Source organism: Humulus lupulus, chromosome 1 (genome assembly GCF_963169125.1).
Source record: "Humulus lupulus chromosome 1, drHumLupu1.1, whole genome shotgun sequence".
NCBI lineage: Eukaryota > Viridiplantae > Streptophyta > Magnoliopsida > Rosales > Cannabaceae > Humulus > Humulus lupulus.
The window spans coordinates 178,380,442-178,406,942 of NC_084793.1; the positions used below are offsets into that span (position 1 = coordinate 178,380,442).

The following is a 26,501-nucleotide window of genomic DNA, read 5'->3' on the forward strand; positions in this document are numbered from 1 at the left end:
AAAAGGACTTTAAGGGCAATAAGGCCCCTGCCTTCATGTGCTCCTGGCTCCAAGCCGCATATCTTAACTTGTTGTCGGGATTACTATCTCCCGGAGCGCGGCAGCTTCGGTCGTGGGAGGTCGGAGCTCAACACCTCAGCAAGCCCGACAGTCCAATATTGTGGAGGGCCAAGATGTCAGAGATTTTCCCCAATGAAGAAATCGAGCTCCAGTAGTGCTCGGCCTCGAAAAATTCTCTCTTCAAGGTGGGAATGGAGGTTGGCTGTGAGGTAGAAGGGGGATTTGATGGTTCTCCCATCAGTGAAAATTGGAGATCGCCTGGCTTGAAGGCGATTGTCACTTTAAGTGTGGTATCAATGGGGATTGGTCTAGGCTCGGGGTCTGGATCTGGGTAGATGACGACTCTAAGTCTCTTCCTTTTCCTCTCTTCAACCTCGTCAATTTGACGTCGAAAGTGAGCTCGGATATCTTCTTGCTCACGCCTTAGTTGGTGCTCCCGAATCAAACATTGATTCTGAGTAAAAGGTGACTTCGGGCTCGGAATTTTCGGTGAGTAAGGAATTGCGAGCTTTGACCCCCACCGCTTTTCCGAGTTCTGCGACATCTAGCAAGAGAGCAAAAGGGTGAGGGCCAGGCGAACAAGAAATTAAGAATAAAAATTAAGACGGCCTAAGCTCGAATGATCGAGACTATGGAGTAAGCTCGATCCAAAGAACAAGATCGAGCTCGGAGCGTGTATTCCACGGAAAGGGGGGAAAGTGGATTTATTTTCGAAGATCCCGGATTTTCAGGGAAAAAAGTTGGCGGTTACTCAAAAAGTGATATTTTTTAGAAACGTGTAATTTATAAACCCTAATCTAATACTCGCTTCTTGTTCTACACAATATGATATTCAAAATCAAGACAACCCATTGAAAGAGCCATATTTGCAACATTCATGCAAAATCTAGGTTTGGAAATCCATAATCTCAGAAGAACTACATGATATTGGCTAAAATATCCTAGTGCTAAACTTGTGTTAAAAAATGCTACTGCAACAATAAACATGCATGGAAAAAACCAAATATATATATGAACATATTGGGATCAAGAATGAACACTTACACAATGTAGATGGTGGAAACAGAGAGATCGAAGATTGAAGGATTGGCTACAAGAACGATCTCACGGAGCCAAACGGACCAGCGGTGTTTTGCTTCCTCGGCTTAGAGTACATGCAAGGACCGAAGTTTTTTAAGTTCTGGTTTCCTTTGATCTTCTCTCCTTTCTGAAAACGTAATGTTAAAATGAGGAAGATGATGACATATTTATAGGCCCCAGAGGATACCAAACGACGAAGTGATCTGGACCATTGGCCAATCTCAATACTAGATCAAATGGCCAGGGACAAACGGAAGACTGGCGCCATAAAGGTGGCAGGCGGATGGACGTGTGTGTGGTATGAAAAGCACTCAAGTACTCTGATTGAGCAACCCGTGGCTGACGCGTGTCCACACTCGAGTGCAATTGATGGTATAGTTTCCAAGAGGGGCAATTCAAAAGTTTCCTTCTCATAGGATTTGAACTGATACTTTTGAGGGGGCAAATTGTTACACCCATATTTCGAGATAAGAGGTTATGACTCTGAAAACTGGGCTCGTCAAGTGTGAGCTCGAAATGTATGAAAACATCACATGGTCCAGTCATAGAACCCTCTGAAGCAAAGCAACGACCTCGAAGATGTGTAACCTCAGATATTCTCTGAGCTCGCGACGGGCAATGGCACAACACTTGAATATATTTTATACCGAGTATCCTCAGGCGAGATAGTTCGAGCTCAGGAGGTATAAGCTCGGTGATGACAACCTCGACGGTACCTACCTATCCCGAGCGTAGCGTGAAGTTGGGTGGCAAGTTCGTGATTGATCTATAAGTCCTGACAGACTCAATGTCAATCATTGATCTCAAAGACCTGATGAATCGCCTGGGATAGCCCCTTACGTGTGAACATATTTATTGTTGTGTAATCCCAATATTGAAGGGATGTCATTTTATCTGTTATTCGTTCCCGATCTTCATGGGACGTTTCCATGTATATAGGAGATAATTCATTATTTCAATTGATTTACAGAATATCTTCTCGAAATATATGGGAATGAATTCTGCATCATTCTCTATAAATAAAGAAGGAATCACCATTTGTAAAGGACCGATTCTTGATTTCTTGAGAGAAAGCTCTGGGGAATTCATCTCTGAAGAATTTCCAGAAAACTCCAAGTCTTAATAACATGGACTCGTGGACTAGGCAGAATTAACTGCTGAACCACGTAAAAACCTTCTTGTCTTCCTCTTTAAATTCATTTGCTCCATTTTTCATTTGTTTAATTGTTCTACTATTTAAGTTGACGAAAAACGGCGTCAACAATTATTAAATAATTAAAAAATATATATCTAAAATCATCAATAACGGCAATGTCTTCCGTAACTTTTTTTTTAATATTTATTAATAACTAATTTTCTAATAATTATTATAATAAATTAACCATATATAAATTCACATTTATCTTTAAGATTTTTCAATTCATGATAATATTTTTATTGTTTCATATTTCAAATTCAAAATTTAAATATCTTAATTTATTTATATATAACTAATTTTTTAATAATTATAATAATAAATAATCATATATAATTGACATTTATTTTAAACTTTGCCATCTATATTTATCTTTTTATTATTTTGACATTTTAAATTTAATATAAAATATTTTTTATTTATATTTAAATAAAATATTTAAGAATAACTCATTTTTTAAAATATTATAATAATAAATGAATCATATATAAATTGATATTTATCATCAAGATTTATTGTTTTGATATTTCAAATTTAAAATCAAAATATCTTAACAATTAAAAATATCAACATGTATACATGTGATATTAATTTGATTAAGAACATTATTAATTAAATTAATAAAAATATTTATTTAAAATAAATAAATGATTATGCAAAAAGTTATGATTTATAAATTCTCAATCCTAAAAATATAAAAATCTTAAAAAAATTATATAATAAACAAAAAACAATGCAAAGCATATAAAATATTACTAATATATAACAAAAGTCCACGTACAGCAAGTAATTTAAATTTTATTTTTAACATTTTAATTATTTTGAATTTCTCAAAAACCCATAGGAAATTTACTATATAATGAACATTATTATGAAAAAAAAATTACAATCAAAACAGCCTTACATATTCATATAAAGAACATGTTATACGATTAGAATGAAAATGAATCACTTACGCACAATTTCTCAAAAGTATTTAAAAATATATATTTATTAATCCTTATAAAAATCTGCGAGAAACCCAGCTTTGTTTTCTAGTTAAAACATGTATACCAAGAGATACACGTTATAATATTTTTTTTAAAAAAACGGTATAATTGTAAATTAAATGAGGGGCAGCATTTTTGTAAATAAGAGGTGAAATACGGTCCAATCGGTAAATTTTCCTTATAAAATGAGTCGACTTTGAGTCGAGTATTTGTTTAACATATTTCCCTTGATCTAAATAGTATGTGATCCATGAACTCATAAAGACAGTATACCATTTACAAATTAACAAAGTCTCTGTATAAATTACTTATACACATACTATTCAACTGACAAATTCATAGTCCTTTAAAAAAAAAAAGTTACAAGCTCATAGCTCTTGACTCAATCTCTGATTCTCTTTGTAGTTGTTCACCCTCACCTACCAGCCATTCTACCTGAAATTCATCTCCACAACCTTTTAGGAAGCTCATAAATTTAATATTGAAACAAAAGCAAATAAGAGATTATAAAATAAATAAAAGACATTCTAGTTTTAAAATTGCGTTACTCTGAAAAAAGGGGGGAAATAGAAAAATGTTTGACACGAATCAAAATGCATACCGTAGGCTCTTTCGACTTTGTTTTGTGAAGATTTTGCTCAAATGCACTATCACGGCGGACAATTTTTGCCCCTTTGCATGGAGAATGAACTGATCCAACTGCTTCTTCATCAACCAAAACAGTATCGACAGCATCAATGTGGTTCTCAGTGTCTGGAACCTGTGCATAACAAAAATGATTGTTACAACAGGCCAACACAAACATAAATAAATCTATATATATTCATTTTATCAATATTACCTCAAACATTGCCTCCATAAGAATATTTTCTAGTATGGATCTTAAACCTCGAGCACCGGTGTTCTTCGCCATTGCTTTCTTTGCGATCAACCTCAAAGCACTCTCAGTAAAATGCAGCTTTACCTGAAATGTTACACAGAATTAGTAGCTACTTAAAAAATATATTTACACCAATGATGTGTGATGTACAAAAACATACACTAGGAAAACAAAAACAAAAACAAAAACTTACACTGTTCATGCTGAACATCTTCTTGTACTGTTTGCCAAGGGCATTTTTTGGTTCTGTGAGGATCTGTTTCAGAAGGGCAGTAGAACTAGAACATGAATGTGACAATTTCTTACAAGTGACGTAAAGAAAACTAAAGAGTACTAGTAAACAAGAAGTTGGTGATTTTGATACTTTCACTAGTTTCAATGCTTTAGAAGTTTGGACTCGGTTAATAATGTTTAGTGAACAAACAAGCCATGCTAAGCTCACTCGATATGATAATATTGAATAAAAAAAATTCTGAAATCCACCTTGACAACTGCACATGCATATATGTTCTTTCATTATTGCAACAAATAGCAAGAACCCACCTGTACAAGCTGGTCCTCATTTAATGCTGACAAGCACACCAATATTGGTAGTCGTCCCATAAATTCAGGTATCAAGCCATAGGCAATAAGATCCCCACTCTCTACCTGTAAGTTTATCGAAAAACAAATAACAATAATTATCTTTGTAATTTAAATAACATGACACAGACAAAACAAAGAGACAGTGAAGGGGGAAAACATATATGAATTTCAACTCAAAACTAAAGATTATAATTTCTAACAAAGGGTAAAAAGAAAAACTGAATTAAAAGTGCAACTTCTATAACCATGTGATAGGCCTCCATTGACATATGTGTATGCTAGGAAGAAAGGGAAAGGTAAAGTGGCTGCCAAGTCAGCAGATACAAAAGTTATGTGAGCTGGGGTAGCCTAGGGGAGGGTAGGGGGGAGTTGGGGTGTACCAAGTAGTAAGAGAATATGTAGTAGAGAGAGTAGCCAGAGAGAGGTGTGGATTGTTTGAGACAAATTGTATGTGGAGAGATACAGGCTCTCGAATTCCTGTAAATTTAATGAAAGGCTGATGTTGTTTCTGTCCATTTTTCCTTATTTCTCTGTTTGTAACTCTATACTGGCAAGCTCTACCTATCAATCGGTATCAGAGACACAAGATCCTCTATGGAAAAGAAATTCGAAGCAGTGGTGGAGGTTTTGGAAGGAAAATTTTCCGAACTCCAGCAGGAGGTTCAGTCGAAAATGGCGGCTATGAAGGGGGATCTGGGTTCACTGAAGGAAGGGATGGCTCGCATGCCTACCATGGAGAAGGCTCTACAGTTGATCGTTGCCCAGATGCATCAATCGGCTCCAAGGGATGTAGGCGATTCCTCGACTGTGAGCATTGACCAAGCCCGCAGGGCCATTGATGGGGACACGGTGATGGGAGGCCAACTAGTGGGTTCGCAGGACGTTCGATCTGCACCAATCCCTCCGTCGACACAGGCTAACCTAGTTTTTTCAAGTCCGTTGTTTGGACGCGACTATCGTCCCCCGCAGATGGAATTACCCCTATTTTCTGGGGAGAATCCTGAAGGCTGGATATACAGAACCAAGAGGTATTTTTTATTGTCCAGAATGACTGAAGCACATATTCTTGAGACAACTATCATTGGCTTGGAAGGGGATGCTTTGAATAGTTCCAATGGGAAAATCAGAGGAGAAGAATAACATCATGGGCGACTCTCAAAGCTCTACTCCTATCGCGATTTCGGGCTCAACCAGTTGGGTCAATCTCGGAAGAATTTTTGTTGGTCCAACAAGAGTCCATGGTGAAGGAGTACAGACTTAGGTGGGAGGCACTGGCTTCTCGGGTACCCGATACCCCAAAGCACATGTTGGAAGGCAATTTTGTAAGGGGGCTCAAAGAAGAAATCAAAGGGGCTATCCATATTTTGAAACCCGTGGGCCTGGCCCAGGTTATGGATATGGCCCAAAGGATTGAAGAAGGGCATCAAATGGTGGGTGGCCCAAACCCTAGTAATCAGGCAGCCTCAATCAAACCAACTCTCAGCCTCATTTTCCCAACACGGTCGTCAATCTCAGCCTGGGCACCCAAACCGCCGTCGACATACAGTGTGGCATCTTCATCTTCTTCAGCTCCGGCTCCGACAACAACAAACACCGCGCTGAAAGGAAAGGGTTCTCAGGTGTGGCGGATTACCGAGACTGAATATCAAGATCGAAAGGCTAGGGGTGTTTGTTTCAAATGTGAAAAAAAAATGGCATAGAAGGCACGAATGCGAGCTGAAGGCATTGCAAATGCTTTTGATTATGGATGAGGAAGGCAGTCCACAAATGGAGTCCCCACCTCAAACCCCGGAACCAATTGAAGATATAGTGAGTGAGGAGACCTTAGCCACTTTGTCATTGAATTCCTTGGTTGGCATTACCTCAACCAACACAATGAAATTGGCACGCAGAATTGGACAGCAACCAGTTACCGTGCTCATCGACAATGGAGCAACACACAATTTTCTTTCAGTAGACATCGTTAAGGCAGCCCACCTTTCGATTACGGCAACATCGTGTTATGGCGTATTGTTGGGCACAAGCAGCAAGGTGCGTGCTGATGATATTTGCAGCTCGGTGGAGTTGGACTTGGACACTCTCTGGGTAGTTACTGATTTCCTACCGTTAGAGTTGGGCGGGGCAGATGTGATCGTAGGCATTAAATGGTTGGAAACGTTAGGGAATATGCAAGTAAACTGGAGAACTATGGTTATGAAGTTCGAAGTCGGTGGTTCATGGATTACACGCCAAGGGGATCCTAGCCTTTGTAAGTCACAGATTTCTCTTACGGCAATGATTCACACCGTGCAGCAGGAGGGTGCGGGTTTTGGGTGGAATTTGGTGTTGTTTCAGTGGAAGAGGAACCCGAGATTAGGTTGATACCGTCAAATGTGAGGACAATTTTAGAGCAGTTTGCCGTAGTGTTCGATATGCCACAAGGGCTGCCACCACCTCGAGCTAGAGAGCACACCATCTCCTTGAAGGAAGGCATGGGTCTGATAAGCGTGAGGCCACACCGATATGCCCAGGCTCAAAAGGACAAAATTGAGAGATTAATGGCAGAAATGTTGCAAGCCAGAATTGTCAGACCCCAGCACGAGCCCTTTCTCAAGTCCGGTTCTCCTAGTGAAGAAAAAGGATGGCAGTTCGCGATTTTGTGTAGATTACAGAGCTTTGAATAGAGCCATAGTGGCTGATAAATTTCCGATACCGGTCATTAACGAGCTATTGGATGAGTTGCATGGTGCCAATCTCCAAATTGGATCTGAAAACCGGATATCACCAAATTCGGGTTTGCGCCAAAGATGTGGAGAAAACCGCTTTCCGAACACATGAAGGTCATTATGAGTTTCTCGTGATGCCTTTTGGCCTGACCAACGCCCCTGCCACATTTCAAGCTTTAATGAATGAGATTTTCCACGACTTCTTGCAAAAATTTGTTCTTATTTTCTTTGATGATATTTTAGTGTATAGCTCTACTCTTGAAGATCATGAGCACCATTTGGGAATGGTCCTCGAACGGTTATCTCAGCACCATTTATATGCAAATCGCAAGAAATGTCTCTTTGCCCAAAGCAGATTGGAATACTTGGGTCATATCATTTCAGCAAAGGGAGTTGCAGCAGACCCAAGCAAATAAACAGCCATGGTCGAATGGCCCCGTCCCAAGACCCTACGTGACTTGCGAGGATTTTTGGGTCTCATCAGGTATTACCGCAAGTTTGTGCGTGGTTATGGGCAGATCGCACAACCCCTCACCGATCAGTTGAAGAAGGATGCCTTTGGGTGGTCGGAAGAAGCTCAACAAGCCTTTGTTCAATTGAAGGACCCATGTGTTCCGTACCTGTTTTAGCCTTGCCTGATTTTTCTCAGCAATTCGTGTTAGAAGCTAATGCCTCGGGCAGTGGATTAGGGGCAGCCCTTATGCAAAATCAGCAACCTATTACCTTTTACAATCAGGTCCTCTCTTCTAAAGCTCGCACTAAGTCTGTATTGTGTTGGCAATACAGAAGTGGCGCCCTTATCTGTTGGGTCGCAAATTTTTAGTGCGGACAGACCAGCGGAGTTTAAAATACTTGCTGGAACAACAATTGGTAGCTTCGGAACATCAAAAATGGCTAAGTTGTTGGGTTATGACTTTGATATTGTGTAAACGCCAGGCTTGGAAAACAAAGCTATTGATGCTCTTTCTAGGGTCTATGAAGAGGTGTCCTTAGCTGCAATATCGGTACCAACACTTATCTCCATTCGCGACTTACAGGCACATGTAAAGGCAGACCCAACATTGGCTAAAGTTATCCAAGAAATCGGTCATGGTAACGATACGGGAGGCTATTCACTAGTACAAGGTTGTTTGAAGTTTAGAGGTCGCTTAGTCCTTCCCTCATCATCACCGTTCATCCCAATATTACTCCAAGAATACCACGGCAGCAACATTGGAGGGCATTCTGGGGTCTTCAAAACTTTTCAGAGGTTAGCTAGGGATCTCTATTGGTCGGGTATGAGAAAGGATGTCCAAAAGTATGTTGCGGAGTGTGCCACCTGCCAACAAAGTAAATATTTGGCACAATCCCCAGCGGGATTACTGCAGCCATTGCCTATTCTAGAACAAATTTGGGAGGATATTTCAATGGGCTTCATTGAGGGCTTACCGATATCCAATGGATTTGACGCCATCTTTGTTGTCGTGGACAGACTCACCAAATATAGCCACTTTATACCTCTACGTCACCCGTTTTCAGCCTCAACCGTCGCCACAGTTTTTGTACGAGAAGTGGTACAATTACATGGCATACCGAGGTCCATTGTGTCCAACCGAGGCAAGGTGTTTTTGAGCCTTTTCTGGAAGGAGTTATTCCGCCTACAGGGAACCCAACTCAAGCATAGTACCTCATATCATCCACAGTCCGATGGACAAACAGAGGTCGTCAATAGATGCCTTGAGACGTATTTGAGATGCTTTGTTAGCACACGACCCAAATAGTGGGTAGGATGGCTGCCATGGGCAGAGTTTTGGTACAATACTTCGTACCATACTTCAGCAGGGATGACTCCTTTTCTGGTTGTGTATCACAAAGATCCACCTCCATTACTCAGATTTGAAAATGGGAGCACAAAGGTTTCAGCTGTTGAGGAGCATTTGAAGGCTCGGGATGATGCATTGGAGCTACTCAAACTGAATTTACACAGAGCCCAACAAAAGATGAAGGTACAAGCTGACCGGAAGAGGCGGGATGTTCACTTTGCAGTGGGAGACTTAGTTTATGTGAAGTTGCGACCCTATCGACAAAGATCGTTGGCTAAACGCCGTAATGAGAACCTGGCTCCACGTTTTTTCGGACCTTTTCCAATGGTGGCACGTGTTGGAACAGCGGCATATCACCTAGCACTGCCTCCAGCTTCAAACATTCACCCAGTTTTTCATGTATCGCTTCTTCGCGCTGCTTTGGGACCACATCAGCAGGTACCTAACTTACCCCCGGACCTGGCAGCGAACCTGGAATGGATTTTAACACCTGAGGCAGTGCTAGATGTGCATCCAGGCACACACAAGACTCCTCCCCAAGCCTTGATCAAATGGGTCAACTTGCCTGAGTTTGAAGCAACATGGGAAGATTTCCCAGTCTTACTGCAACAGTTTCCTCAATTTCACCTTGAGGACTAGGTGAGTCTTTGGGCAGGAGTATTGATAGGCCTCCATTGACATATGTGTATGCTAGGAAGAAAGGGAAAGGTAGTGGCTGCCAAGTCAGCAAATACAAAAGTTGTTATGTGAGCTGGGGTAGCCTAGGGGAGGGTACAGGGGAGTTGGGGTGTACCAAGTAGTAAGAGAATATGTAGTAGAGAGAGTAGCCAGAGAGAGGTGTGGATTGTTTGAGACAAATTGTATTTGGAGAGATACAGACTCTCAAATTCCTGTTAATTCAATGAAAGGCTGATATTGTTTCTGTCCATTTTTCCAAATTTCTCTGTTTGTAACTCTATATTGGCAAGCTCTACCTATCACCATGTTAGAATTTGATTCTCACAGATTCCAACAATGATGATGTCACCAAAGAATGAGTCATTGTACTACTCTGCATGTTTGTCCGAACAGGAGCTCCAAAGCCAATGGAAGAATCTTGCCTTCTGAAAAGTTAAAATCCAGTTATTAACCACTACCCAGGTTCCAATTTCTTGTCGCAGTGAGGAATAAAATGAAATATATATATACATATTAATATAATAGGCACCCATCCCCGGAAACAACGGAAAAAATTACCTTTCTGAAATAGTCTTCTCCAAATTGACAAATGCTCCACCGCATATGAATAGGATATTCCTCGTATCAATCTATGAAGAAATGGAATGAAGTAATTAAATAGTCTACGAGAGAACATCATTGGTTTAAAAAAAGAGGGGGGGGGAGGGGGGGTGTCACATAATGTCATTTGCATTTAGTAAACTAATTTACTTAAAGAAACAAATAGCAGGCCAGACAGTTCATTTGGTCATCTTTATGGTTTATACATCAAAACACATATCAGTGATGGATGTATTGCTGTCTGCACTGAGCAAAAGCATCCGGTGCATCAGACGAGTTCCTAGGACTTATAGCATATCATTCTACTAAAACTAATGAGAGAGAATAGGAAAAAAAAAATGCTTCATAGCTGAAAGAAAAATAAACAAAAAAAGTGCTAAGTTCAGGTTACCTGAATAGTATCACCACGAAGATGCTTCCGAGATCCTTTATCGGGAACACTCACAACCTGAAAAATGAAGTCGATTTGTTAATTATTGCAAAAAATTAAAAAAAAAATCAGCTCAGCACTATCTTTATCACTTTAAAAGATATCCCTGCAAACTTAAGGAAAAATATACTTCCAACAAGGCACTGCAATCTTCCCCATTCCTCCACACAATTATGACATAAGAATTAGAATAAATGAAAAATAAAATAACATAGACCTTCAAAAAAATCACTCGGGTTTTTAAATCATCATCATCATTTCATAGCCCATTCCCGGTAGACTTAGGGTTAACTTCTTGCAGTTTTTAAACAATTAAAGAAAAAGTGAGGCATTTATATATATGCAGGAAAGTTCCATGATCAGGTTTGCTGATGTGTTGGCAAGTTCTATTGGGGTATGGTGTATTTTAAATATTTAGGATTCCTCGCCAGGAGGAAATCCCTTGAAAACTCAGTTTTATTTTTATTTTTTTTCTTCAAGCAAAACAACACTACTTGAATTATTCATAAAAAAAAATATAATACAAGACATAAAGGGAAGTACAAAGACGTACTACCCAACATACAGACAAAATACCAGGAAAACAAATACAAAATTTCCTAGTAAAAAACAAAACCAGGCACTAAGCTTAAATATTACAATAGTAGCTGCCAATTTCTACAAAAATCAGAGAAAGACACATTTTTAAGTTCTTTTTCTTTTAACAGCCAAATGGCTACCTAGTGTCTCACCCTATCCCAAATGATTTCTACACTATCATTAACACCTTCAAATAATCTTTTATTCCTTTCCATCAGATTGCCCACTAAACAGCCACTATCCTCCTCCAAAACACTCTTTTAGGTCCATTTCCTGGAAAATTGACTAGTAGTATATTGGTAAAGAAGAAAGAACAAAGTGTGAGTCTTCCTCCTCTTAATAAATAAACACATTTCAACCCACCAACCTATTAGATACCTTAGCCTCAACCGGCTCCCAAAATCCTGCACTACAAGGGTTACCACCTAGTGGTAGCCCTAGATACTTCAATGGCCATGAACCCACTTCGCTACCAGCTTCTTCTGCTCTTGTCGCCACCCATTATTCATCCGCATTCAGGCACAAAAATTGGCATCAATGAGGAAGATAGCTAAAAGTTTGGATGACTGAAATAAGAGGCCTATATTTACAGAGGCGGAAGACTCACTTTAATTCTGTATTATAAGTGTTGCCAGCATATTACCACTCTTCTGCATTCCAGGTAGGCAGAGGAAATTGAAAAGAGGTTGTGAAATTTCTCTTGGGAAGGTTGTGATAACTATGACGACCAAAAGAATTTACAATTTTGGGCTTCAAAAAATATATTGAAAAGAGAGCAAATAATTACTTGTGGTAAAAAGCTATTATAAGTAAAAACAGGTAGAGACCAAACAGATGGAAATGCATTAGATGCAATAGTCACTTCCCAGCATCTAGTCCTACATTATCCCCTGGTCTGGATTGCTGAAGTAGTATTTCTTGGGTTTGGACCCAGTCTTGATATGATATTTTTTATATGTTGATGGGGTTCTTAGAAATGGGAGAATTAGGAAGCTGTTGAATGCTATTATCTTATAGACTCTACGGTTGGAAAGATATGGAAAAGAGTAGTCTTTGGTAGCATATGTCTGTTTTGGTGTTAAAAAGTTCAAGGTATTTTTGTTTTTAAAATTTCTCTGGTCTGATGGGCTTTGTTGATGTAATTAAGAAGATACCCCATTTCCTTATTTATGCACCCCTTTACATAATAAGCGTTGAATGTTATAGGCATTACAGATACCTAACACCACAACTAATATCGACATGGGATCCACATAATAATTTAATACTGTAGGACCTATTTGTATTAGTGTATAGGCACCACTAATGCCCTATAGCATTTTGCTTATTGATAAGCCTCCAATTAATTTAGTATATTCTAGGAGGCCACGAAACAACTATAAATAAGGATTGTTATATATTTAACAGTAGTTGTAATTAGTTTATTCTTTTATCTAGTTGGCAAGGGTTTATCCCGTGGCGGTCATGTTTTAAAGGTCTGATTTGTATTAATCCTAGCTGGCAATTAAGTTTAAATTTGTCCAGGACCTATAGATAAGGGAGGGATTCATTTTGGAGGGTAGCTTGGAAATAGAAGAGATTGTACTCTAGGAGAGAGCAGCCCTCTCGAAAGGTTGTAATTGGAGAGTCTAGCCTCTCGAAAGCTAGGTGTATCTACTGTTTCATTTTCAATAAAGAATTTCTGAGAGAGATTTCAATATCTTGTGTTCTATTCTGTAATAGATAATTTTCTACTCTAGGATTATTCTATCAATTTGGTGCGGTGAGCTGCGGAGATGGCGCCTAAGAAACCTGCGGACAAGGGTGACTCGACTGGAATAGAGGAAGATGTTGAAGCACTGAAGATTGAGATCTCAGAAATCAAGGGGTCCATACAGACTTCTATGCAAGAGTTGGCAAGCAAGATTCAGCAGCAGTTGCAAGAGAACCTTCAGCAACAACTCAAGGCCCTTTTGCACGTGCAAGAACGATCAAGAAGTGTCCAAGAATCAAGAGGAAAGATCCCTGACGCTTCTGGCAGCCATGAACAAGTTCAAAACCAAGGATTGGAGATGCCATGGGAGCCTCAGCAGAGTGGGGAAAGACCAGAATTGCGTCGATCGACGAGAACATCTCCCAAGGCAAAATTTCAAGGGAATTGGAACCCTGAACGAGGATCTTTTGACGGAGGACAGCATGAAACCCGTGTTCGACATGAGAATCGTCTCAGGAAACTCAAAATGCCAACTTTTGATGGGAAGAACCCGGATGGATGGATTCTACAAGTAGAACGTTTTTTCCTTTGCCATGGTTATGAAGAGGAAGAAAAGATTGAGGCTGCGTTCAAATCCTTTTCTAGAGATGCTTTCCTTTGGTATCAATATGAGAGCAATAAGCGAGCCATCCATAGCTGGGATGAGATGAAGCGTTTAATGCTACGACATTTCCGAGATACTCAAGAAGGGCTCTTTGTAGGATCAATTCCTAACGGTTAAACAAGATGGGTCTATTTCGGGCTACAAGAAAAAATTTATTCGGTTGCTGGCCCCATTGAGGACTGTGGAACCAGCAGTACAACTTAGTACATTCATGAACGGCTTAATTCCTTCCTTAAGGGCTGAGTTGCGAATCCTACGACCCCGAAATGTGGATGAAGCCATGGAGATCGTGCAAGATATTGAGGACAAGAACAGAGTTCCAAGACAGCGCTGCACTCATCCAACCAGACCAAGTTTCCATGACACAGCTGCAAGAACAGAGAGACCATCCAGCAGTACAACATTTGGCCCATCATCCTCAACAGTCTGCAAACTTACTGATGCTGAAATCCAACTTAAGCGGCAAAGAGGATTATGTTTTCGCTGTGACGATAAGTGGTCCCCAGGCCATCACTGCAAGAAAAGAGAGCTTCAAGTGATCATGGGACCTGCGAGACCCTGAATCGGAGGAGGACAGCAAGGAAAACATGGCGTTAGATGCTACTAAAGTACAGGAAAATGTATCTTTCCAATCTGTGGCTGGACTATCCACAAATTCCACCATGAAAATTATGGGTACATTAGGGCCCAAGAACGTGGTAATTCTCATCGATTCGAGAGCCACCCATAATTTTATTTCAAGAACTTTGGTCACCCAATTACAGATTCCGATAGCTAGCACCAAATCGTATGGGGTTACTTTGGGAAATGGAGATTCTTTGAAGTGTGAAGGAATTTGCAAAAATGTGAATGTACATTTTCAAGGTGTGGATGTATGGGATGATTTCTTACCCTTACCTTTGGGCAGTGTTGATATCATTCTTGGGTTACAATGGCTGGCTACTCTTGGCATGACCAACATTGATTGGAAGCTACAAACAATGAAGTTCCAGCTGGGAAAACAGAAAGTCTTAATTCAAGGGGATCCCTCGCTGGACAGATCAATGGTGTCTCTCAAAACAATGGCCAAAACTCTTCAAACGAAGAAGCAAGGCATCCTCTTGGAGTTCAACTACATCAGCCCTGACGCCAACAATTCAGCGCGACAGGTACCAGACATTTTAGATAAAATTCTTACTGAATTTTCTGATGTGTTTGCTATGCCTGAAGGTCTTCCCCCGAAGCGTTCCCATGAACATGCCATCACCCTACAGCCCAGAACTGCCCCTGTAAGCGTGCGGCCATACTGTTATGCCTATTCTCAAAAGGCTGAGATTGAAAAACTGATTAAAGAGATGCTTTCAGTAGGATTAATTCAGCCCAGTTCTAGTCCCTATTCAAGTCCAGTCCTTGTCAAAAAGAAAGATGGATCGTGGAGATTTTGCGTCGACTATCACGCCTTAAATCGGGTTACAATACCAGATAAGTATCCAATTCCGGTGATAGATGAGCTCCTCAATGAACTAAATGGTGCTCTCATTTTTTCTAAATTGGACTTAAAATCAGGTTATCATCAAATACGAGTAGGGCTGGCAATTTTTGATACGACACGATGACACGACAGGAAATAAATAGGTATGGGTGACACATTTAATTTTCGTGTCATAATCGTGTCGACACGTTTAACACATTTATTAAACGTGTCATTTTCGGGTCAACATGCTTAACCCGAAAATGACACGCTTAAGACACGTTTAAGATGATATAAACATTTAATTTATTTATATTATGTTAATCGTGTCAATTTCGTGTCGTGTCATTACACGTTTAATTGTGTATTAATCGTGTCAGTTTTAGATTTGTGTCAAATGACAAATTTATTAAACGTGTTATCGTGTCGTGTGACTTGCTAAGATAATCGTGTCGTGTACGGGTTTGGATTTCTGACACGAATAATAATCGTGTCATGTACGGGTTTACTCTAATCGTGTCATGTCATAATCGTGTCGACACGATTATGACACGATAACACGAATTGCCACCCCTAAATATGAGTGCGGCAGGAAGATGTACATAAAACAGCATTTCGAACACATGATGGCCACTACAAATTCCTAGTCATGCCATTTGGTTTGAATAATGCTCCTGCCCCCTTTCAGTCACTTATGAATGACGTTTTCCGAACTTATTTGCGCAAGTTTGTACTGGTTTTCTTCGATGACATACTGGTATACAGCAAGACTATAGAGCTACACCAGCAACATTCGAAGCAGGTCCTGGCTCTTTTGCGCACGCACCAGCTCTTCGCTAACCGAAAGAAATGCACTTTTGGCCAGCCCAAGGTTGAGTATCTCGGCCATATTATTTCTCAGCAAGGAGTTGCAGCTGATCCTGACAAAATCAAGGCAATGCTAGAGTGGCCAGTGCCTAAACCTATCAAAGCTCTCCGCGGATTTTGGGCCTGGCTGGATATTATCGAAAATTTGTGGCTAACTATGGCCGTATTGCTCAGCCCTTAACTGATCAGCTGAAAAAGGATCAATTCTCGTGGGGAACAGCCGCTGAACAAGCATTCCGCCAGCTCCAAACAGCTATGACTCAAGTCCCAGTATTGGCATTACCTGTTTTTTTTCAGCCCTTTGTTATAGAAATCAATGCTTCAGGACACGGTTCAGAGGCTATACTGTTACAAAATCAGAGACCCCTTGCTTTTTTCAGTCAAGTTCCGGGCACCCAAGCTCGTAGGAAGCCGATCTATGAAAAAGAATTGATGGTCATAGTTTATGCAGTGGCTAAATGGCGTCCATACTTGCTTGGTCGCAAGTTTATGACCAACAAAGTTTGAGGTTTCTGTTAAGGCAGCAAGTCATAGGTTCGGCATATCAAAAATGGGTTTCCAAGTTAATGGGGATGGATTTTGAGATTGAGTATAGACCAGGTGCCCATAACAAAGTAGTTGATGCTTTATCTAGGCAGGTCGACGTCGCTTCACTCGATAACATGGTCACTTCGAAGTGGACCCTGTGGCCCGAATTAGCAACCGAAATAGCAGCAGATATAGTGCTGAAACAATTGTTGGATGATGTCAAAATCGACAGTAAGGTTCATCATGGGCTTCAAGTGCACAACAACCTTTTCCACTACAAAAATCGCTTCGTTATCCCAAAGAAGTATACATTAATTCCTCAAATATTAGCAAAGTTCCACAATACCCCATTTAGTGGCCATTCGGGGGAACTTAAAACTTAAAAACGAGAAGCTGCCGAACTCTTTTGGGAAGGCCTCCATGAGGATGTCCACCGATTCATTCAGAGTTGCTCCATTTGCCAGCAAAACAAACTTCTCACTACAGCACCAGCTGGTTTGTTGCAGCCCTTAGCACTGTCGGCACAAGTTTGGGATGAGGTCACTATGGATTTCATAGAAGGGTTACCAAAGTCGGAAGGGTGGGACACTATATTGGTGGTGGTTGACCGTCTATCTAAGTATGCACAGTTTATCAAACTTAAGCATCCATTTTCTGCTCCTACAGTGGCTGATTCCTTCATGAAAGAAATAGTTAGATTGCACGGTGTTCCTCAGTCCATCATTTCCGATAGACAATTTTTCTAAGCCTTTTTTGGACCCATCTCTTCAAATTACAAGGCACTACTCTGAAGAAAAGCACTGCCTATCACCCGCAAACTGATGGGCAATCCGAGGTGCTACATCGCTGTTTAGAAACATATCTAAGGTGCTTTACATACTAGCAGCCAAGGCAATGGTCAAAATGGTTGGCATGGGCTGAATACTACTCCTACAACACATCCTACCATTCCTCACTAAAAAGTACCCCATTCAAGGCTCCATATGGCCGCGACCCTCCTGCCCTTATACCTTACAAAAAAGGGACTGCAGTGGCATCTTTCGTAGATGACTTGCTGGATACTAGAGATGCCATTTTAGATGATCTTTGAATGCATCTTCTTCGTACCCAGCACAAAATGAAGCTCCAAGCTGACACCAAGGGAAGACAGCTGGAATTTTCAGTGGAATTTTCAGTGGGAGACATGGTCTACCTCAAGCTACAACCCTACCGGCAACGTTCTCTTGCTAAAAGCTCCAACGAAAAATTCAGCACGATATTACGGACCTTTTCCTGTCATTCAGCGCATCGGATCAGTAGCTTACAAGCTCCAGCTCCCTGATCACGCCAGAATTCACCCAATTTTTCATGTCTCTCAGCTCCATCAAGCTATTGGCAATGAACCAGCCACGCCCACCATTCCGCCACAGCTCACAACCGATCTCGAACAACAAACAGAGCCTGAAGCAATTCTGAATCTCCGATTTGCTCATGCTAGTGCCCTCTCTCCTTCGGAAGTCCTCATCAAATGGCAGCATCTACCTGATTTTGAAGCCTCCTGGAGCAATTTCCTTCTTTTCACCTTGAGGACAAGGTGAAGGTCTTTGGGGGGAGTAATAATAAGCCTCCAATTAATTTAGTATATTCTAGGAGGCCACGAAACAACTATAAACAAGGATTGTTTTATATTTAAAAGTAGTTGTAATTAGTTTATTCTTTTATCTAGTTGGCAAGGGTTTATCCCGTGGCGGTCATGTTTTAAAGGTCTGATTTGTATTAATCCTAGCTGGCAATTAAGTTTAAATTTGCCCAGTACCTATAAATAGAGGAGGGTTCATTTTGGAGGGTAGCTTGGAAATAGAAGAGATTGTACTCTAAGAAAGAGCAGCCCTCTCGAAAGGTTGTAATTGGAGAGTCTAACCTCTCGAAAGCTAAGTGTATCTACTCTTTCATTTTCAATAAAGAATTTCTGAGAGGGATTTCAGTATCTTGTGTTCTATTCTATGATAGATAATTTTCTACTCTAGGATTATTCTATCACTTGTATAATAATATTAAAAATGATAAATAGCACGATAAGCATCCAATGCCACACACACTAATTTAGATAGATCACACAATATTACTTTTTTGTGGACCTCACATTTGTAGTAGTTGTGGTATTAAACACCAGTGGTGCCCCATGCTCTAATATTATTTGTTTCATATAAAAATAAAATAAATAAAAAAGTTAAAAGTTATACTTCAAGGTAAAACGAACAAAACTCCATAACCTCTCAAAAATACATCATTAGTAGTTTTTACAAATTTCAAAATGCCCCTAGCTCCATACAACTTTCTCTACATAATGTCACAAGTACTTGTATAATTCTCTATGTAATAAACTAATAGTCAACCACTGGGTAGCTCTTTGGGTTTTTCATTCTTCTAAAGATTTAAAAGACTAGTCTTTTCTCATTTAATTAAGGATTAATGTACTTGGTTGTAAGATTTAAGATTATACTTTATCATTCATCTTTATAATCTTTTGACTTTTATTATCTTTATATTTAATAATAGCATTTCCTGTTTCCCATATAATAAAATAACAATTCTTTAGTTTAGGAAAAAAAATATACAAATTTCCTATTATTTTGAAGAGAATCCGAAAACCCCTTCTTCCTTAAACTCTTTTAAATGTTATACTAAAGTAATTCATTTTTTAGTTAATTTTAATTTGGCTTTAAATTGAGCATTTCAAAATATGGTTATAATAGATGGGCATTTAAAAAAATTAGTCAACAAAATACGTCAAACATTTACTATAATCCAATTTGGCAAACTACAAGGATATATTTTGCATTGTTCAAATACAACAGAAACTAAATCGATACAAGGGCTTCTTATTCGCTGTCCTATTTTTTCAAGTCTAGTCTATTTTGTTTAACTTGTGTCTTCTTCATTTCTTTGTACAGTGCCTTTTGATAAAATTGGTCTAGGCTAGTTTTGTGCTTATATGTGTAGAGGAAGAGAGCAGAAAAGAATATTAATAAGCCAATTCCATGGCTAAAGGATGAAAAGGCAAACCTCAAAAGTTTTCAACATACAATTTCTGAATATTCTAGTCTGCCTTTCTCCTAGGCCAATTCTACCAAAACACATACAGAAACAAAGAAAACACAAGATACATGAATAAAACCAGCTACACTTGAAGAAATACATCAGAGAATAAGAAGTCCTTGCATCAGGTATTTTGCTATAACCCACATTAGGAGTTTGATCTTTTCCATTAAATAAAATTTCTAACAGATAAAACCTAACACTTGCAGTGTTTTTTTATGTTTCACGAAGCACTTGAAAATTCCAAAATCCAATTTAGAAAACCACAATAAATAACAAAAAATATATGGTTGCATTGTTAAAAACAGTATAAAGTTTAGAGAATGAGAAGAAGTGCAAAAATAAAGTTTGCTAAATCAATGGGTGACAAACTCTCCAACCATGGAGATGCCAGGATGCAATTTAGAATGCAATGGTGAATGAATCCAAGTTGATGAACAATCCTGACTTTTGCATCCTTATATTGTAAACAATAATAATTTGTGCATGCATGATGCTTATATACCTAGATGCATGCATAAGAAACTACTTAAAGGTTAGTTTACTCACAGTTCCTTCCAACATTTTAAGCAATGCCTGTTGAACACCCTCTCCCGATACATCCCTGCCAATGCTTAAGCTCTCGACCTGCGTAAAATTTACCTTGGTTAACCTAACCAAAATTAAAAATCTAAATTCTAAAGTGAATAATCACATGCTTGATAAGAAACCTTTTTAGTTATCTTATCAACTTCATCAATGTAGACAATTCCTTTCTCGGCTGCTTCCACATTAAATTCAGCTTCCTAAGCACACAAGAATAATCAAAATTACTCAACTTCATTACTCGTATGACCATCCAAAGTATTATATCATGTTAAATTTTCAAATATAAATGAATAACTAAATAAATAAAATCCAACACATAATATCTGTTTTGTAAAAGACATGCATTAAATAACAAAAAACATACCACGAGTAGTTTATACAATATCGATTCAACATCTTCCCCAACATAACCAGCCTGGAGACAGGGAAAGAGAGTTGTCAAATTGGTAATGAAGTCCAGCTAACGAACAGAACAGCTTTAGTAGACTAATGACTACTCTGGGAAGAATGGCTCCGATTGACCATGACACCAACATTTATGATACAAATTGAAAATAATATTGCATATCTTGTTTGGACTGAAAAAGCATAATACCTACAGAGTAAAAATAAAACCAATTGTAAACAATACATCCACAATTCATTAAAATACAAGAGCAGAAAGTCAAGACAGAAAAGAATTGTGAAACTCTTCCTACGAAAGCACTGCAAAGTTACTCCAGCATTCTACTACCACAGACTTTCAAGAACTGAAAAACGCAGCTGTAAATATTAATTGAATGACTGATTGCAAGCAATATAAGGAACTACAGCCAAAATATCATTAATATCATGCGAAGGAGAAAGTAAGCAATACTCTACTTGCCTGTGTTAATGTCGTTGAATCAGCAATAGCAAAAGGAACATTCACAACACGAGCCAGAGTTTTTGCAAGTAAGGTCTTCCCTATCCTTACCCATCACGGTAAAAGTACATAAATCAGACAAGCAATCCTTTCCAGCCGCAGATTCCAATAACCATGTCTTTCATAAGAACACAGAATTTACCTGAACCGGTGGGACCCATCAATAATATGTTGCTCTTCTCCAATTCAACAGAATCATTGTCATCATTTTCACCTTTACAGCTACCAGATTGTACCTTCAACCTGGTATCAAAAGTAATTACTAAACCAGTCTCAGATACAGAACAACAAAATCTTAAAAATCAACAAAAAAACAGTTTATGTTCTATAAGATAGATTTATGGGAGGCTTGAAGCCCAGGCCATTCATACACACTTACCATCCAACCACTTGAGTTAGCCTCAAGATATTTTCCATTACCACCTTGGACATCAATGACAACAACAAAACATTATGTAACTAACCTTTTCAGCTCAGAGGCATGATGTAATCTCTTGTAATGATTGTAAACAGCCACAGAAAGCACCTGTTAAAAAATCGGATGCATCAATGAAGTATTATGTCGTAACTAATTAATGGATTCACAGGAAATATTTCCCACATAATCAATCAAATTTAACAAGCATTATTTTTTTCGTTAAAAACTTTTTTTATTGCCCATGCCGTTCCTTTATGAACAAATTCATAATCAAGAATGATTGGTCAGTAAACCAAGAACTTTGATTAGACATACTCTACACAATTTTTCAAAAATAAATACAAACCTTTTTGGCTTTCTCTTGGCCAATAACAAATTCATCAAGGGCCTTGCAAATCTCTTTAGGAGTGGGCAAACTCAAATCCTTCCCCAACCCACACCGATTGTCATTCTCCTCCTCACACGACGCAGTTTCAGTAGCACAGACACCTCTCCGAAACCTATCGCCGTCTTTAGCCGAATCCCTATCAGAAGCTGAAACCGAGACTGAGACGGCATTTGCACCCTTAATTCTACCAATCTCAATAAAGCTTCCCTGTAAAGGCTCAAGCTTTAAGGGTCTGAAGTAGAAGGCGGTCTTGCAATTGGGGCAGAGGTTAACCGCCTGGAAAACTCCCATCTCTCGACCCGTAATCGACAGTGGCCGGTTCGAAAAGATGACAGTCATTTTATTGGAGCAACGAGGGCAATTCACTTCAGCCCTAATGTTATCGTACTCTCCTCCGCCATTTCTATCACCATCGAAGGTTGGGCCGTCGCAATTGTGGCGGAGGAGCTGGGCAAAAGGGTGTATTCGGACTCCACTTCTGGTGACCGTAATCAGAGCGGGAGGTATATGCCGACGGCGGAAGTAGAAACCACCGGCGCCTGCGACTGTGCGTCGCAGAGACGATCGGCTCAATCTGATGAACGACAACATCTATTTTGATCTGTGTTTGTCGTCGTTGAGGGGGTTTAGTTAGGTCGTTTTGCCATGGATAGGTAGGTACAGATACAGAGGTGTCGCGCTGGCAGTGGAGTGGAGGCCGAGAGCCTAATTTGTAAGGGAAATTTAAAATAACCAATATTATTTTAAATGGGTCCCACTAACATAAAACAACTTGCCACAGAGGTGTCGCTTTACCAAAGTTTATGTTTTTTTGGTTATAAAAGTTAACCTTTTTCATTGTACCAATAAGATATCGATGGGGTTATTTTTTTTTTAAAAAAAATTAGTTTTAGATAATATTATTCGAGATTCTTTTTCTTTACCTCCAAAACTATTAATATACCAAATAGTTATTATTATGTTATATTATAATATCTTATTATTTAAGATATATTTTAGTAACTTCAAATTTATTTTAAAAATTAATAAATTATTATATAGTATAACAAGTTACCATATAGCTTATTAATAAAATTTACTTTAGTATACTACACAATAAGTTTTAAATGAAAACTTTTGATAGACTTTTTTGGTCACTCATGTAATTTTCATGCCATTTTATAAGTTTTATGATGTTTAAGATATTAAAAACCAATCAAAATTGCTCTATAAAATAGAGTTATTTAGAATACCATCTGATAATTATTTTAAAATGAAATAACAAAATATATTTTAGTAACCCATGAAGTTGATTGGTATATTGAATTTTATTTAAGTTTAAAGTTTAATTACGTCATTTTCTCGGTGATGGCGAGAAAACATATGTTTCCCACATATCAAAATGACCACATTAAATAGTAGGTTGCGATGGTACCATTCTTCAACCCAAACGACCGGTGGTGTGGTCGGAAATTTTTTAAGTTGTGGAGAAGAGATAGAAAAGAGAGAGAGAGAGAGTTGTACAATAATATACTCAAGCAAAAAAAAACTGGAAATAAAGAAAAAAAATAGTAGGGAAAATGGCAAAACTGTAATTAAGATGGGTCAATACATTTTTAGAATTCATATGCTAAAAAAAGGTGTTAAATATAAATTTCTCGGCATTTTTCTATGCCCTATTATGGGCCAGTTTGGTATTGTTGTTGTTATACCCATTTTTGGAGTGTCACTACCCATTGGCCTAGATCATGCCTAAGGCCCAATCACTTGTTACTTTGTCTAACTATTGGGTCATGCCCAATAACTTAAGCTCACACCTAATGTAACCCTAACTCTTCAATATAAATAAGATGAGTAAGAACCAAGAAGAAAAAAAAAGAGAAAAGGGGGCGGCTGCTTTTTATAGAGAGAGCTCTTCATCTTTAATTGAGCCAAATAGCTAAAAGCTAAATACATATGTAATTCATGGCTTGCAAGATCAATGACAATGACTAAGTGGATGTAGGTCGTCTTTTTGGGGTTAAACCACTATAAAACTCTCTCTATCCATTATTTATGGGTTCTAGAAACATCTCATATACTTTATTTAGCTCTCACAAATCTTCTCAATATTATTTTTTGGGTGTTAGACAAGTTAACGAAAAAATGAGCCAACATTTTGGTGTTTTCGTTGAAAGTTGAACACAAGGAAAGAGACATTGGAGTCACTGAATTTTCCCCCAATGACTAGCTTTCCTAAGCCATCTCTGTTGGGCGATATCTCAGACATATCGCTATAGTAGCGAGCAGATTAGCTCATTAGCTCCCTCGCAATAGCGAATAACCTCAGATACACACATATGAGGCTAGTCGTATATGGGGACCCATCTCCAAAGATGTGCTTAGATACTGGAACCTGCCAAATGCAAAAGATCACCCGCAGGAGCTACCGCATGTCTAGGATCGCTTGGGATTGACTAAAGGGAGAGGTTTCCCTTGAGCAATCGTCTTTGCCAGATTCCTAGAGGTCCTCGAAACATTTGATCATTCATCTTGCTTGGTTCCTTGAGGTCCTCGGAACCTGGAGCATTCATTATGCTTGGTCCCTCGAGGTCCTCGGAACCTTGAGCATTCAGCTTTGCTTGGTTCCTTGAGATCCTCGAAACTTGGAGTATTCATTTTGCTTAGTTCCTCGAGGTCCTCGGAACCTTGAGCATTTATCTTGCTTGGTTCCTTGAAGTCCTCTAAACCTGAAGCATTCATTTTGCTTGATTCCTCGAGGTCCTCGGAACCTAGAGCATTCATTTTGTTTGGTTCCTAGAGGTCCTCGGAATCTAGAGCATTCATTTTGCTTGGTTCCTAGAGGTCCTTAGATGTAGAGTCCAAGAATTTTACTTAGCTAATTATTTAGTAGTATTATAGTATGTATAGTATTATCTTTGTAACTGTGGATTTTTGGTTCAGACCAGGAATTATTTGGACACTCATAGTAGTACTTATAGATTTTCTAAGTTTAACCTATAGTTTAAGAATATTAATGTTAACCTAAGGTTTGATTATATAACTGATATTAAGGATAATATTTATTATACTATAAGGTTTAGATAAGGACCAATAGGATTTTAAGCACATGTTATGAATGGGTGATTAAGGATTAAGTATTTTGAGGATTTAATTTAATAAGGGTAAAAGTTTGAATGCTATAAGGTCAGTCAGCAGCTTTGAATACGTTGAGGGCTTAGTCAAGGCTGTTTACTCCATTCAAACTTAGCTAAAAATGTGTAATTTCTTGTTTAATTAATCAGCGTGTGCCAATATATCGCAGCTATAGGGGGCGATATATCGCAGCACATAGATACGGAAAACACGAGATGATGCACGACTGCCTCGGGCATACTGGCCCAGGCGATATATCGCCTACAGGGGGCGATATATCGCCTCCTTCAGTATGTTTTGAAAGTTTTTGAATTCTTTTTCTTTTCAGCCATTCAACCTCTTGATAAGTCCAGCATCTTTTTGAACGAGTCTTCAGCCACGATTATTCAAATTATTTTCACCTAAAAAGCTATTATTTTTATTCAAGTAAAATTTAGATCCTTTCATTCCTAAACTCTATAAATAGGACCTAGTACCCAGCCATTATTCATCTTTTGCTCTAAGTTCAGAGGCTGCAAGTGCTAAGTGAGTGTGAGAGTGTAAACACCTGGTTTGGGGAAATCATAAGCTTGATCCTCATAAGCTTATTAAACACTTTGGGAAGTAAGGTTCTATAGTATTTCGATTTGTGGTGTAGATTGGTCTTACAAGTCTTTAAGGTAACCCAAAACTCTAGTTCATTGGTTTTATGTTATTTTCTTTCTCATAGCCTTCTACTCAGTCTTCTAACCTCATTCTTATTTTGATTAGGAAATCTAAGTTCTTGAGCACATAAGTTTCGGTAAGTATGTTTCTCAATGGTTTAGTCTTCCCATTCCTTTTCATCTCTTTTTCTTCATTAGACTCACTCTTTTTCATAATGGTTATTAGGAGTGTTCCAAAGTCCCAATGTTGTCCTCATATCCCGGTAACTTTGGTAAGGAAAATAGGATAGAATCTATATGTTATATGCTTGTGTTATCTTATGTTTTATGTTATGAAATATGTTATAAAAATATGTTATGAATATGTATGTTTGTAGACTTGGGCATATGACCCATATGACTAACAGGACCCCAAATAGATTATGGGCATATGACCTACTTAGCTAGTAGGACCCCACTAATCTCATGGGCATATGACTTGTTTAGTCTATGGGACCCCAAGTAATAATGGCCATTATAGTATGTGTCTGTAATAAGTGTTATGATATGTCTTTATGTTTATTATGAAATTTATGTATGTGA

The 26,501-nt window shown here is 38.7% G+C and overlaps 1 protein-coding gene across 1 annotated transcript; it reads right to left on the reverse strand.

The window, feature by feature from the left end:
- Nucleotides 1–3,478: 3,478 nt before the first annotated feature.
- On the reverse strand, nucleotides 3,479–22,857 carry LOC133800812 (CLP protease regulatory subunit CLPX2, mitochondrial). The gene is made up of 15 exons (XM_062238880.1): nucleotides 22,120–22,857; nucleotides 21,820–21,881; nucleotides 21,498–21,598; nucleotides 21,317–21,396; nucleotides 20,816–20,866; nucleotides 20,574–20,648; nucleotides 20,413–20,490; nucleotides 10,966–11,022; nucleotides 10,533–10,603; nucleotides 10,300–10,399; nucleotides 4,748–4,852; nucleotides 4,398–4,460; nucleotides 4,166–4,288; nucleotides 3,926–4,084; nucleotides 3,479–3,759 (listed from the first exon to the last, which is right to left on the reverse strand). Exons 1-15 carry the CDS (start codon nucleotides 22,750–22,752, stop codon nucleotides 3,685–3,687), a joined length of 1,833 nt encoding a protein of 610 aa, XP_062094864.1. The 5' UTR covers nucleotides 22,753–22,857; the 3' UTR covers nucleotides 3,479–3,684.
- Between the last annotated feature and the right edge of the window lie 3,644 nt (nucleotides 22,858–26,501).